At 36.8% G+C, this 15,492-nt stretch overlaps 1 protein-coding gene across 11 annotated transcripts in view; it reads right to left on the bottom strand.

Moving 5' to 3' along the window:
• The window catches only part of LOC137244807 (serine/threonine-protein kinase meng-po), a 33,043-nt gene extending 17,974 nt beyond the window's left edge, over positions 1-15,069 (bottom strand). For 2 of the 11 annotated variants that reach the window (XM_067774350.1, XM_067774361.1), the window contains exons 1-2: positions 14,723-15,069; positions 2,705-3,162 (exon numbers count right to left, since the gene is read on the bottom strand). In XM_067774350.1, coding sequence (XP_067630451.1) covers positions 2,705-2,761 — 57 coding nt within the window. In that variant the 5' untranslated portion in view covers positions 2,762-3,162; positions 14,723-15,069. Of the gene's footprint in view, positions 1-2,704; positions 3,214-14,722 lie in introns of all 11 variants that reach the window. The other 9 variants (XM_067774351.1, XM_067774354.1, XM_067774356.1 and 6 more) reach the window with 9 other exon arrangements.
• Positions 15,070-15,492: the final 423 nt, after the last annotated feature.

The following is a 15,492-nucleotide window of genomic DNA, read 5'->3' as shown; positions in this document are numbered from 1 at the left end:
GTCCTTTCAAGTGTATTGTGCGAAAGATTGAAGCCCACCGTGAACCGGCTGATTGGACCTTATCAGTGCGGCTTCAGACCTGGTAAATCTACCATCGACCAGATTTTTACAATGCGCCAAATCTTGGAAAAAACCCGTTAAAAGAGAATCGACACACATCACCTCTTCGTCGACTTTAAAGCCGCCTTCGACAGCACGAAAAGGAGCTGCCTTTATGCCGCTATGTCTGAATTTGGATTCCCCGCAAAACTTATACGGCTGTGCAAAATGACGTTGAGCAACACCATCAGCTCAGTCAGAATTGGGAAGGACCTCTCCGAGCCGTTCGAAACTAAACGAGGTTTCAGACAGGGTGACCCCCTATCGTGCGATTTCTTTAATTTGATGCTGGAGAAAATTATACTAGCTGCAGAACTTAACCGCACTGGAACAATATACTATAAAAGCGTTATTACTGGCATATGCTGATGACATTGATATCATCGGCCTAATCAATCGCGCTGTTAGTTCTGCTTACTCCAAACTGGAAAAAGAAGCGGTAAAGATGGGTTTGATGGTGAATGAGGACAAAACGAAGTACCTGCTGTCATCCAGCAAAGAGTCAGCGCATACGCGCCTTGGCAACCACGCTACTGTTGGCAGCCATAATTTCGAAATAGTAAAAGACTTCGTTTATTTGGGAACCAGCATCAACACTAGCAACAACATCAGCACTGAAATCCAGCGAAGAATCAATCTTGCCAATAAATGCTACTTTGGACTAGGTAGGCAATTGAAAAGTAAAGTCCTCTCTCGGCGAACGAAAATCATACTCTACAAGTCACTTATCGTACCCGTCCTGCTATATGGGGCAGAAGCATGGACCATGACAACAGCAGATGAAGCGGCTTTGGGAGTGTTCGAGAGAAAAGTTCTTCGAAAGATTTATGGACCTCTACTCGTTGGCGATGGCGAATACCGAAGAAGATTTAATGATGAGCTGTACGAGATATACGCAGACATCAACATAGTCCAGCGAATTAAAACGCAGCGGCTGCGCTGGCTAGGCCATGTTATGCGAATGAATGATGATGCTCCGGCCAAGAAAGTGTTTCTATCGGAACCCGCCTATGGAAGCAGAGGTAGAGGGCGGCCCCCACTCCGTTGGAAGGACCAGGTGGAAAACGATTTAAACTCCCTTGGTGTGACCAATTGGCGCCGGTTGGCGGAGCGAAGTAGCGACTGGGGCGCCTTGTTGGACGGCCATAACCGTTTAGACGGTTAAGCGCCAATTAAGTAAGTAAGTAAGTAACACTGATGGCGACCGACGATTGACAATGGAACTACTTTCTTTCTTATGCCGTGGTCTCAGCTCTTTTCTTTTGGTAACGCTTTTTCAGACTGATTACAACTCAAATTGCAATAACCCTATTTAGAGTATTACAATTTGAGTTCAGTTTCGACTTCAAAAATGGTTTTAGGTATTTTCTTATATCATCGAAAGTAATAACATGGATGCTCGAAATGAAAACCAAAGTGCCGCTATTACATCAATTCTCCATTCTTCTCCAGCATTAAATCACATTTGTATGCCAGGGCGTATGAGTAACCTGTTGTCATGTAATACGCCAACAAAAAATACCGGAATAATTGTCGCCTTAAAGATACATTTCGCTTGTAGCTTGAACGAGAAAAAAGTTGTTGCTTCTAACCCAAAACTTTTGCTGCAGCAACTCCTTTATTGATGACGACAACCAGGTGAGTGTCTTTATAGCTACAACAACAACAACGACGTGTATCGAGTTGTTACCCTGCCGGTAGTGGGAATAATTTAAAAGAAACTTCTGTTAACTTAAAAGTCTTCTTTCGCCTATTTCCTATTTTTGAAAATATTTTATTCAAAAGATATCAAAAGCCCTATACGAAAATAAATTATTAAATTTCGACAGGCCAAAAGAAAAGTTGTGACACTTATCGTGGTAAAATCGAACATCAGATGTTTCGCTAGCCTTTTACACTAGGTAAAGTTCTATGCCCAGAAATATGAATGGAAACTTTGCAAGCAGCACCCACATAAAATACAGACAAAGAAGAGAACCAAAACCAAAATCTAGCGAAAAAAATTAAATGTAACAAAATATGAAGCCATTGCTTGTTTGGATACATTGAAAAAAATACCAAATTTCACATTTAATTTGGCACTGCTAAATCAGACACGTTTGTCCATTATAGAAAATGTGTACACCTGATCTTTGTACTGAGTGAAATGTTACTAGTCAGCAGCAGCTAAGAAGGCGTTCAAAACTATCGCATTTTAAATGTATACGCATACCTATATATCTGTACAAAAAGGTATAGTAACTATACATATGCATATATTAATTATACATATATGCGTGTACTGTAAACATAATGGCCCGTAGTCATAGTCGAAATAAAATAGAGTTTTATTGGTTAAATATGGTAAATTATGCATAATTTCATGTCTGTTATAATCCACTTATGCCTGTTTTTTCAGTGCGAATTTAAACTACATTTTAAGTAGACTAGAGTTTAACCTTGCCACTTTGTTTGATAACATACAATTTTGCTGCTCATCTCAGCTTAAGCAGCCAAAGTGGCAGGCTTAAACTCTAGTCAACTTTAACTGTAGTTTAAACTCGCACCGAAAAACCGGGCATAAGGCTTCTAATATAATAAAATTTGCTTATTTGGATTAACTTACCTTTTCCAATTCGAATTCACGAATTTTGTGAATATTTCCTCGTGGTTTTTTCGACATTCTCACATCATTTGCTTTTTAATGTAATTAGATATGTCAACTTGAATGTTTCATTAACGTTAGTTTTTTATTGTGTCTCTTTTTATGTACATATATACATATTTATGAGCCGTCAAACGCTTTTAAACACGCTGTTGTCGCTGCAGCTTATACAACGTTTTGATTATTTGTATTTTTCTTTAACAGTCACATTGGAAACACTTTTCGATTAGATATTTATTTTCATTATTTATGTAGATTCATTTATATCACGCATTGGCTTATAAATTTGCCAATCATACGTAACGTTTTATTTAGAGTTTTCTAAATTTTTTTGACTATGTAACTTTCTAGCCCAATGAATCTTAGTCCGAAGAGTGACATTTTCTTCCAAGGACTCTTTGGCAGTTTGCTATATTTTGCTATAATTTTCGCATATTTTTATTTAAACATGTACAAATATATAAAAAAAACTAAAGTAAAAAAATTTTGTTGTTGTTTTACTATAGAGTTATCGCAAAATTTGTTAAATTTGACCTTTATGAAAAGTTGGCGTGGTATTTTACCGATTTTGATTATCTACACTCAGTCTATATAATTTGTAAAGGATAGTGTCTCTGCCAAATTTTAATGTAAAGTTCAAATCTTTAACCGCTTTTGATTTACGGCTTGTTAAACTTCCAAATTTTCTTCTTCTAAATGTGGATGATTCCACGCCCATATTCCAGCATTTTTTTGGAACTTATGTTTTGCATCATAAATCCAATCCACTTACCAAATTTCAATTGCCTAACGGTATTCGCTTTTGAATTATCTGACTTTTTCCATTTTTCAAAATTTCCAATAACGAAAAAGTCGGCGTGGTTATCATCCGATTTTGGACATTTTCAATACCAATCTATTCTGGATCCAGATAAGACCGTATACAGAATTTGGTGAAGATATCTCAATATTTTTTCGTGTTAACGGACGGTCGGACAAGGCTTAATCGAATTATTTCCTTTATACCTGTACAACCAACCGTTATCCAATCAAAGTTATAATACCCCGTGTACAAGTACAGCTGGATATAACAGTTTAGACAACTGCCACACTAGCAGACCCGGCAGACGTTGTTCTGCCCTAAATTTGGTCTATCTGCATATATTTTAATAAGCTTTTTCTGTCTAACTCTGCCCTCGCCCCTCTACACTTTTTCCTAATCTTTGTATTCACTCCTTCCTCCGTATTTTTCGCTTCATCTATCTCCATCTTCGTCTCATTCTATCTCTTCCTCAGTCTCCTTCTCCTTCTCTCTTTTCTCTTCTCTCAAGTTTTTCTCATTTTTCTTCATATCTTATTGGCAGTCCCAGAGGGTGGTATGTATTTTGTTCCATTCCCATTCCGAGTCTCAGTCCCAGTCCCACTCCGAGCCTCAGTCTCAGTCTCAGTCCCAGTCCTAGTCCTAATCACAGTCCCAGTGCGTCTCTGGTCTACTTCCCGGAAAAAAACATCGTAAATACTAATATAGGCAAATTTATATACCAAATTTCAGGCAAATCGAATAGGACGTATATAAATAGGTATGTGGGTATTATTAATTCATGTCTTTATTTCGGCTTCGCATGCATATTTATCAGTTTTGCCAGGTTGATGCGACTAAATCGAATATCACAATGAAAATTTCTTAAAAGCTCTCAGAAACAGCCTTCATTTGATATCCTTAATACACACACATTCTAGGAGTATCCGAGTCCATGTTTTGGCCTATATTTCGAGACCCTAGCCACCAATAGGTATGAAAACTACCCTGTAGTAAAGCACTCATCAACAGCTTTCATTTGATACCCATAATGTAAAAACACTATCTAGGCGTTCACGGGTCACGTTTTGGCCTATATCTCGAGACCCTAGTCACCCAGAGGTATGAAAATTACCCTCTACTAAAGTATTCATCAACAGCTTTGATTTGTTATCCATAATCTATAAACATATTCTAGGGGTACCCGGGTTCACGTTTTGGCCTATATCTCGAGACCCTAGTCACCCAGGGATATGAAAATTACCCTCTACTAAAGCACTCATCAACCGCTTTCATTTGATATCCATATTGCACACACATTCTAGTGGTGCCCGGGTCCACGTTTTGGCCTATATCTCGAGACCCTAGTCACCAATAGGTATGAAAACTACCCTGTACTAAAGCACTCATCAACAGATTTCATTTGATATCCATATTTTATAAACACATTCTAGTGGTGCCCGGGTCCACGTTTTGGTCTATATCTCGAGACCCTAGTCACCAATAAATAAAAAAAATAAATGTAAGGCGCGATAACCTTCGAAGAGATTTTAGGCCGAGCTTCTCTTCCAATTTGCGTCGTGCTCCTTTTTAATTTCTCTTACATATTGGCGGGACGGGACCTACTTGTTTTATGCCGACTCCGAACGGCATCTGCGAGGCAGATTAGTTTTCATTGGGAGCTTTACATGGCAGACATACACTCGGAGTGCTTGCCAAACACTGCCGAGGGGCGACCCCGCTTAGAAAAGGTTTCTTCTAATCGAAAAATCTTATTTCTAAAATTTTGATGTTGCTTTGCCCGGGGGTGACCCAGGGCATTCGGTGTGGTAGGCGGAGCACGCTACCATCACATCACGGTGCCCGGGTCCACGTTTTGGCCTATATCTCGAGACCCTAGTCACCAATAGGTATGAAAACTACCCTGTACTAAAGCATTCATAAACAGCTTCCATTTGTTACCCATATTGTACAAACACATCCCAGGATTACCTAGGTCCACGTTTTGATCTCAAGACCCTAGCCAGAACGGGCGTATCCTATGTCCGTTACCTGGTTCTACCTCTCCACCAATTTTCAGCCAAATCGGTTCATCAGTTCTTGAGTTATGCGTAGTGTAACTAACACCACTTTCTTTTATATATATAGATATACACTCAGATCCGGCAGACGTTGCACTAACTTTTGTCTAGCTGCATAATTTTTGAAAAGTCTTTACCTCTTACTCTCCCTCCCCTCTCTCCCCGTTCTTTATCCTTTAACTCACTCCTCTCTCTGCGTCTCTTTCTACCTCTCCGCCTGTTCCATCCCTTCTTTTCTCTCTAGCTCCCTCTTCTTCTCCCTCCCGCGCTCCATCTATCGCTATATCTCTATCTTTGTCCAACTCTATCTCTTTTTCAGTCTCTTTCTCCGCCTCTCTTTTTCTCTCTAGCACCTTTTGTTCTACTCGATCCCTTATTCCCAGTCATAATTCCAGTCCCAGTCCCAGTTCCAGCCCCAGTCCCAGTCCCAGTCTCAGTCTCAATCGAAGTCCCAATCCCATTCCCAGCCCCAGTCCCAGTCTCAGTCCAGGGGGAGGGGGGGCTACATTTTTAACTATTTTTATCGATAAGCTCTGATGTATGTGCCTTCATTTGTTTAAATACTTTTTTGTTTGTTCATTTCAATGTTTCTAAAGAAATATGCTAAAGTTATTTATTTTTATTTTGCCTATAAACGCGCCTATTGCTTACAGTTTTAGCATTATTTCTTGCGAAAAATAATAATACCAATTGGTGATTTTCGAAATTCTGTTAATACACATAAAAAAATTGATAATTAATTTTCGTCTCGGTATATAATGCTTTTCAGAACCGCCAATAACACCAATTCGCACACCGAACGAAATGAAGCTAGTAAAATCAAGAAATCAGGTTTGTTGTACTTGAATTAAATCAGTAAAACTGATCACATTATGGTTAATTCAACGGAGGTTTTTGTCAAGAGGGCAAACTTGTATAGTCATTTCAACAGAAGAGAAATTGTTGAACTCGAATTAACAATATTTCATAAAAATAACAGATTCTCAATCATTCTAACTGATTTTTCTGTTAATAGAACTGATTTCATTGGTCATTTCAACAGCGAACAACTGTCAATATAATGATAATGTTTGAGACAATTTTAAAGAGAAATTTACGCTCACGGCGATTACTACTTTGTTCTTATGGCTAAAGTGTCACAGAGATCCCTGTAATATCAACAGCCGCTGTCATATTTTAATAGTTTTCATTGATATTTTTAGGGTGACAGTAATAACACTGGATCTAGACGGCCATCGTGGTGTGGCGGAAACGTGCTACGTCTACCACATCGAAAGTACTTGAATCAAGGCCTGGAAAGAGCAACATCTCTATTTATCTTGGTATTTTTCTTTTTTGAAAGAGCTGTGGAGATTAACATTTTTTTGTCCACTGTTATAACGATTAATTCAGAATCAACAATTAATGCGAAGCTGATTCAACAGCAATTTGCGATGGATAAAAATTGACAGAAATATCGGTTAAATTGACTCGTAATTTGGTTGATTTTACAAGTTTTTTTTTCAGTGCAATGAACAGCTGAACGTATAGAATTGTATAATACATATATTGTTGATGATGTAGAAAGAGGGATTAAGATGAAATGGCCGACACATGAAGTACGAACATGATGTTCAATCAACAATACAATCGGAAAGATCATCAAAAATTTAGTATACATACATACATGCATATGTACATGCACTGTTTGGTTATTGTAATAGAGGAAATATTGCGGCTCGCGTCGGAATCTCCTGTAGACGGCAGACATTTGGAAGCACAACGCAACCGGCGTGATTTTATTTTTAGTCGCACATTCGCAGGTATGTAAGAAAAAAAACTTACACAATGCATCGCTTGTCTGTAGCGGTTTTTCTTTTAAATATGTAAAAAGAGAAATTGAGGTTTCTTGTTTTCTTTATATACGGAAATCAGTTATCGATGATGCAGACATTTACTTAAGGAATGTACCAAAAAGAAAATGCTTGTAACTTGACGAGTTTCGAGGCTCAGAGAGGGTCTTCCCATCGTCATAGTGTTGCTCACCGTCATTAAGCAGAGCCAGGTTCTGAAGATGTCATATCAGCGTCCAATCAAATTTTTTCTCTGTGGGCACAGTGGGCTTGATAGCACCTTATGCGTGATATTAAGGAGGCTGATTCGGTGATAATTTGGCGCTGTTCCCGGGATCGTCTTTCTTGTGGATTGTGCAGAGTACACTTAAGTTCCAATATGGAGGCATGCGCTTATTCGGCCATCATCGGTGATTGGGGTATTGGGCTCGTCTTCTGCCTCGCTAGCTAGCATCTCAAGCTCCTCGCATTCACGCCGTTCTGTCTCACGTTGTTTCCATCTAAAAAGGCGTATCTATGTCTTCATCACCTCACGATAACGGCCCAATATACCACGCGTTCTCCATGGTACGCAGCGTGGCCCTATAAGCAGCGTGCTTCTTTTCCGAGGCAGCGCGACATTCCTCATCGTACCAGTTGTTTTTGCGGGCTCGCTGGAAACCTATGGGGTCAGCAGCAGCGGTACGTAATAAGAGAGAAATATGCTCCAAATGCTCTTTCACATCAGGCTGAAGATTGCTATCAGTGAGCAGGTGTCAGAGCCGGGTAGGGTAATCACCAGTAGCTTTTCGACAGCAAATTTTCCTTGTATCTTGGCTGCCACAATGTTGTGGTCGATATTCGGACCTCGTTGAGTGCGAGTGTCTTTTAATGCTGAGACCTGGTACTGCAAATTACCACATTTCGAGCCGCGGCGAGGTCAATCAGCTTCAACCCATTGGGAGATGTTACATCGTGGAAGCTAAATTTTCCGACTGTAAGACCAAAGACCGCTTCCTTGCCCACCCTGGCGTTAAAGTCGCCCAGCATTATTTAATATTATGAAGGCGGTACGTGTACATGTATGGAGTACTCGCTATGGACCAACCGAGTACTCCAAAATTAACCACAATTCATACAAAAAATATGGTCCAATTAACATTGCGATGTCCTAGGACCGGACCATATACTCCAGCTCCGCATTACATCAGAGTAATCCATGGAGTACCCACAGTCCAATAAACATCGTGTAGTGATTACAATCGTTAAAAACGAGCATTGGTCGGCTTACAATATGTTCGTGTCCAAACATGAGTTGGTCCATTGCTGCATTACAGTGGAGTGTAATGGTAAGTACTCCAGTGGACCACATGAACCAACGACTTTTGCAGGGTAGTCATCGAATGTCTTTTCTATTTTAATTGAAGGAATTATACGTAAAATTACTGAGCATAAATTTTTTTCACTACATTCGCCCAACGTGTTTATTTGGCAACCTGACAGTTCTTTTATACTTTAAAATATTGATTATGAATACAATTTTTCCTCTTTATATTATAGTGAAGTGTGAAAAATAATTAAAGAGATACGTTTTTTTTATTTAAAAAGGCAGTAATACTTCCAGTGGCCAAGAAAAGTACGCCTAGTACTCCTGGAGACTATAGGCCGATCAGCATATTATCTGCACTGGCGAAAGTATGTCAGTCTTAAATGGCAGCAAAAATTTCATCATATACTGAGCGCCACAATTTAAAGGTAAATAACACATATTCTAATTTTAAGGCGGTAACAGCTGTTGTTCCGCAAGGGTCTGTCCTAACTACTTGATATCTTCCAGACTGTTTTTCATAAATGTCAGGCTCTGGAACAACATTCCTTAGTCTGTTCGATATGTGCTGAATAGGATTAACTACAAGGCAACCATCCTCAATTACTTTAAGTCGTGTAAGTGAGTGAGATTATAACTATTTCAATTCTGCCTGTCTTAGCTAACCTCTATATCCTTCTCTCTCTATCTCTTTTATCTATTCTTATTATACACTTTTTTATACTCAGCGTGCTTTGCACATAGAGTATATTAACTTTAATTGGATAACGGTTGGTTGTACAGGTATAAAGAAATCGATATAGATATGGACTTCCATATATCAAAATCATCAGTGTCGAAAAAAAATTTGATTGAGCCATATCCGTCGTCCATCCGCCCGTCCGTCCGTATGTCCGTTAACACCATAACTTGAGTAAATATTGAGATACATTCAACAAATTTGGTACACGAACTTATCTGGACCCAGAATAGATTGGTATTGAAAATGAGCGACATCGGATGATGGTTATCACTTTTTATATATTGTAACGAATTTAGTGCAACTTCGCTTATTTGCAACCTTCTGCTAACGTTCGAATCACTAAACTGTTGAATAAATAACTCTAATATTCAATAATGCAAAATGGTCTTTATTAAACTACTTTCACAATAACACTTCTACTTCTCGACAGATAGCGTGCTTAACTCAAACTGAATACTGCTTACTCAGCTTTAACTCCTTTTATACTCTGTGATGTCTCGTTCGCATACTTTTAGGCGTTTCTATTTCTAGAATTTACTACTCGTTTATCAGCTACAAATTTCTCAGCTATAACTACAGATGCACGATTATTATAGCTTCTCTCATAGCCATATGCGGGTGTATATGTGAGTGATACTTCCACAGATGATTGCCTAATTTTGGGAGTATCTCAGATATATGCATGTGTTTGCGCGTTTCTCTCCGCTGCACAGTGTTTCGTGTAGAACAAGCTAGCTGGACAAAATTATTTTATGAGATTTTCCGTTTCATATGCAGTCATTTATTACAACTACACCATTTTTTTCAGCCATATGTTCTTTTTTTTATTTTTGCCAAAATTTTACTTCATATGCATACATTTGCTTATTTCATACACAGTAACTCATGTGAATAAGTGACATAGATCCAAAAAAAATTAAAGGACTTAAGAATATTACTTTATTGTACTTAAATTGAATGGAATACAAATCTCAATACTCTAAAAAATTCTAAAAATTCGGAAAAAAATTAAAATTTTTTATGAAAATTCGTCGAATTTTTTAAATATAATTTAGTTTTTGTTATAGATCGTGACAAATTTTCTTATGGGAAATTAGTTGTCGGCCACCGTGGTGTGATGGTAGCGTGCTCCGCCTACCACACCGTATGCTCTGGGTTCGCACCCCGGGTAAAGCAACATCAAAATTTTAGAAATAAGGTTTTTAAATTAGAAGACAATTTTTCTAAGCGGGGTCGCCCCTCGGCAGTGTTTGGCAAGCGCTCCGGGTGTATTTCTGCCATGAAAAGCTCTCAGTGAAAACTCATCTGCCTTGCAGATGCCGTTCGGAGTCGGCATAAAACATGTAGGTCCCGTCCGGCCAATTTGTAGGGAAAACGAAGAGGAGCACGACGCAAATTGGAAGAGAAGCTCGGCCTCAGATCTCTTCGGAGGTTATCGCGCCTTACATTTATTTATTTTTATTTAAATTTGCGAAAGCGAAAATTGTAAGAATTATCCAAAAAGGGTGTCTACTTATTTATGTGAGTGACTGTACATATGTACATAGATATTTTGTATTTATTTGAGTATTTATCCTGGCACTACAATTTTTACAAAATTATTTTATAGTACCAGTCAGGAATGTAAAAGTGAATTACAATAATAATAATAACAATGTAAATAATTAAATTAATTATGTGAAAATTACTTATTACAAAAACTTAAAAGTAAAGTATCATACAAAGTAGAAAAGACAATAGATTTAAATTGAATAAAACCTCATCCAACAAAAAGTTATAGGGTAGGTTATCTTTTATAATTATGTTATTATTCGCTATCATCACTTTCATTGGATGAGTCACTTGTGGAATAGTCATGAACATCAGCAACACTACTGTGAAAGCTTGAAACAACTGGAGTATTTATTGACTCCTCAACATTATCGGGCGACAGTAAATTTAAGACTTCTGAAGTCAGACTTTTAAATTTTGTCTTAGGTATCTCCCTAAAACTGTTAACTAAAGGATCCGATGTTATAAGTAACATATTCATAAGATCTCTATTCGTGGCTTCACGCGACTGATTTTGTGTGTTATCAGCCCTGAATCGTCTCAAATCTTTGTTACGGGCTTCCTGTGCTTCCTCGGAAAGTTGACCAATAGGTAAAATTGCTGATTTTATAATATCAGTAATATGCACTAAGAATTTATGAACTGTAACATAGTTTTTTAGTCTCTACCGCAAATTTTTCAAATTTTTTGGGAATTTATATTGTACCCAGATGCTAATGCGCGAAGGAGAGTGTCGAATCTTTTGATGAGCGTTACATCCAATCCCGTAATCTCAGCACTAGCCTCAGAATTTTCGAAAAACCTACGAGCAGTGTTGCCGTCATTGGTATTGCCGAAACCTGATTTTGGTTTATCTTCATCAATCCATGGTATGTACCTGTTTTTATGCCTTGGTGACTGGTGCGGTAGGTTGTGGCAGGTTGAAGTCAATGAACTTCGCCTTTTTGGTTTTGGTGTGATCTTGTTAACCTTGTGCGTTTATTTTTGTATGTTTTATGGCTACGTGTTTATTCCCTGTACCAGGGAATTGGTTTTGCCGTTTGTAGATCAGCTTTAAAGGTTCAAATATCTCGTCGGAGCTGGTAGGTACATACATCCTATTTGATAAGTAGAGATAACTAAACCTACAAAAAAAAAAAAAATAGATGTGCAAAGAATTCGCAATGGTTTTTTCTTTCGACTATTAGAGAATGGTTGCGACTATAACATATGTAAAATTAAGCCCGGATGTTCGCGGATGTATGTAACGTTTTTGTCCCTAAAGTTAAAAATATAGGGAAAAAATACCCTTTCTTCTTAATAACGGAATGTTAAATATATTGAAAATACTCTAATTGTGAAAGAATTACTATTAAAAAATTTTACTTACCTTCGAGCTTAGAATCCATCAAAAAAATTATGTAAATGTGTGCACTTAAAAGAAATATGAATCTTAATATTAAACAAGAATTTTGAAAATTAATCAATGCATTTTACGGCCACTCCTGCCTTCTTACTTCAATTACTCAATATATATGAGCAAAAATATCAAAAAAAAGCAAAATTCCCGTTATTTTGTTTGTTTTCTTCCATTTCTCATTACACTTTTCTTGGAATAAGAACTTTGTTTTTGTCCAGCTAGCTTGTTCTACACGAAACACTGTGCGCTGCTTGTATGGACATATGTATAGACATAATAGCCGTGTTTTTTTACACGGGTATACGTTTCGTTTGCGCGTGAAAAAAACGCCTACCCTCGCTTAAATAATACTTAGGACAACCATCTAGCGGCAGTGGTTAAACCACCAGCTACAGCACAGGGTGTACCGAAAAGCGGAGACACAACCCCCTGTTGTATTTCTGTGTATAACATATAGCTGAGTTGTGATAAATAGTGGACGCGCAAAGAATACATAGAATTAGTGCAGAGGGTGAAACATAGACACATATTTCAGTTACATCTGAGTATAATGCGTATTGAAATTTAGTAGTACTAATTTTATGCGTGGCAATTTCAAAGGTGTATTTAAAGTTTGTCGCTTAGCAGTCCGTATAAAGTTTAAGCGTAAACGTATATAGATGTGAAAAAAGACAGCTAATGATTGATTTATTGATGTGCATACAAGTCACTGCTTAGTATTGGCTTAGAGATGATAGTATCCCTTAGCGTTGCTAATATTCGTCACAATATATAACATTTTGGAAAACACAAAAAACCTAATTATTTAGTAAATAATACACCTAGAATGTTGAAATTTGTCGTGTGGACTGATATTGAGACTCTTGATAAAAATTTGAAAAAATTGTTTAAAATGGGCGTAGAACCGCCCACTTGTGATAAGATCAATTTTACACATATTATTAATCATAAATCAAAAACCTTAAACCTATCGTAACAAAATTCGGCAAAGAGGTTGCCTTTACTATAAAATGCTTTGAAGAAAAATTTACGAAATCGGTTAAGGACCACGCCCACTTTTATATAAAAGATTTTTAAAAGGGTCGTGGACGAATAAAATAAGCTATATTTTTGCAAAAAAGAGCTTTATATCAATGGTATTTCACTTCTCAAGTGGATTTATAACAATAAAGAGGAAAAACTTCAAATTTAAAAAAATGGGCGTGACAACGCCCTTTTTATGACTAAGCAATTTTCTATGTTTCGGGAGCCATAACTCGAAGAAAAATTAACGGATCGTAATAAAATTGGGTACACAGATTTTCCCATTAGCTGGAAATATTTCTAGAAAAATGGAGGAATGGATTAAGACCACGCCCACTTTTATATAAAAGATTTTTAAAAGGGGTCTTCGATGAAAATAATAAGCTATAACTTAGCAAAAAATAGTTATGAATCAATGATATTTCACTTATCAAGTTTTATTGTGAGAGGAAATGGGGAGACATTTTTCTTAAACGGGCGGTGCCACGTTTTATGTAGAAAAGTAATTTATCTGAAATGAAATGTGCAATTGAAGCTCACACTGAGTATATAATGTTTGGTTACACCCGAACTTAGACATCTGTGCTTGTTATTATTTTATGTAATTTTTCTTGTTAGATACAAGATCATTTTTTAATTATAGTTTTAATCGATGTTAGCCATTTTATGGTAATTAATTTAAGATGATGTACTTTTAAAAGACCACTGTCTTATATGTACTGCCACTGTGTTATTAAATAAATATAAATAAATAAATATAAGGATAATTACTTCATTTGGCAGTTGGCTCAACTAGCCGTTCAGAGAACAAATTTGACGGAAACATGTTTGCAACGTATCAACAAAAATAGTGTTCGCTGAAAGCTCCCAATATTTATTTGCCTATGTATATTCGAAAAACAAAGACTATAGAGATAAAAGTCAAATGGGTTCTTTGGTGAAAATGAAATGTATAAATCATTGACAGTGAAAAGGAATAGAAGAAGATCCACTATTTAAGCAATGCAAAAATATGCCTCCGATTTGTTCGTATTGTTTGATTAATAAATTTAGTAACTTCAAAATCCGATATTATCAGTAAACATTTTTTAACCTCTGCCTCTTATTAGTATTAAATTATGACATCGGTGCCCATATGTATATGATAATAAATATGCTTAGTTGTATGTATGTATATGTGACAGAGATTGTTGCAACTGTGATCGTCTGCCATTATCATAGCTTCTGAAACACTGAACAATTAATTTTTATTGTTATTAGCACTCACAATGAAACAATTTAAAATATTTTTTCTTCAATCCACTTATATAAAGCTCGTAAACATTTTAGTAAATTTTTCTTTGGTATTTTTGTTTTGTTTTTCAGGAATATGGAACTTTCTTTATTCAAAACATTTATTGCACGATTATTAACCTCTTATTGTTTAGTTAAAAATATTTTTTCCGTTTTTTCAGTAAGTAAAAAATTTGTCGATTTTCTATTTTTAACTAAAAGCGACTGGCGGAGTACACGATGATTATGTTGTATGTACATGAAAATTAATATAATGCGCTTGTTCACTATGATGACGGTGCTTATGCGACTTTTCCGAGTTACCGTTGCGGTGGAATTTTCATTTCGGACTGTGTGCTCAATCTTTGTATTTTCATGTTAATAGCGATGCTGTGCTCACAGGACGGCGAAATGTTACAGTGGCTAAATTTGATTGCTGTTTTGTTATACATTTTTTTGCGTGTACTCATATTATGATTTTTTTAAAGTTTGTCCCTTTTCATTAGGATATATTTATTGTAATATAATTATCAGGTGATAAGTGAGGAATTTTTTGGTGGAAACTGATTTTGACTTGTACATTTTTTACAAGATTTTTATACCTTTTATGAAATGAAATGGTATATTTACTTCGTCACGAATCTCAAAATTGTAAGTCATTAAAGTAAGATAGATAGACCCACCTTTAAGTATACCGAAATTATCAGGATGAAAGGCAGAGTTGATTTAGCCATGTTCGTCTTCTGTGTGTTTGTTTGCAAACTA

This window comes from Eurosta solidaginis, chromosome 3 (assembly GCF_040869045.1).
Source record: "Eurosta solidaginis isolate ZX-2024a chromosome 3, ASM4086904v1, whole genome shotgun sequence".
Classification (NCBI taxonomy): domain Eukaryota; kingdom Metazoa; phylum Arthropoda; class Insecta; order Diptera; family Tephritidae; genus Eurosta; species Eurosta solidaginis.
The sequence above is the reverse complement of the archived record's forward strand: the minus strand, read 5'-3'. Positions and strand labels throughout refer to the sequence as shown.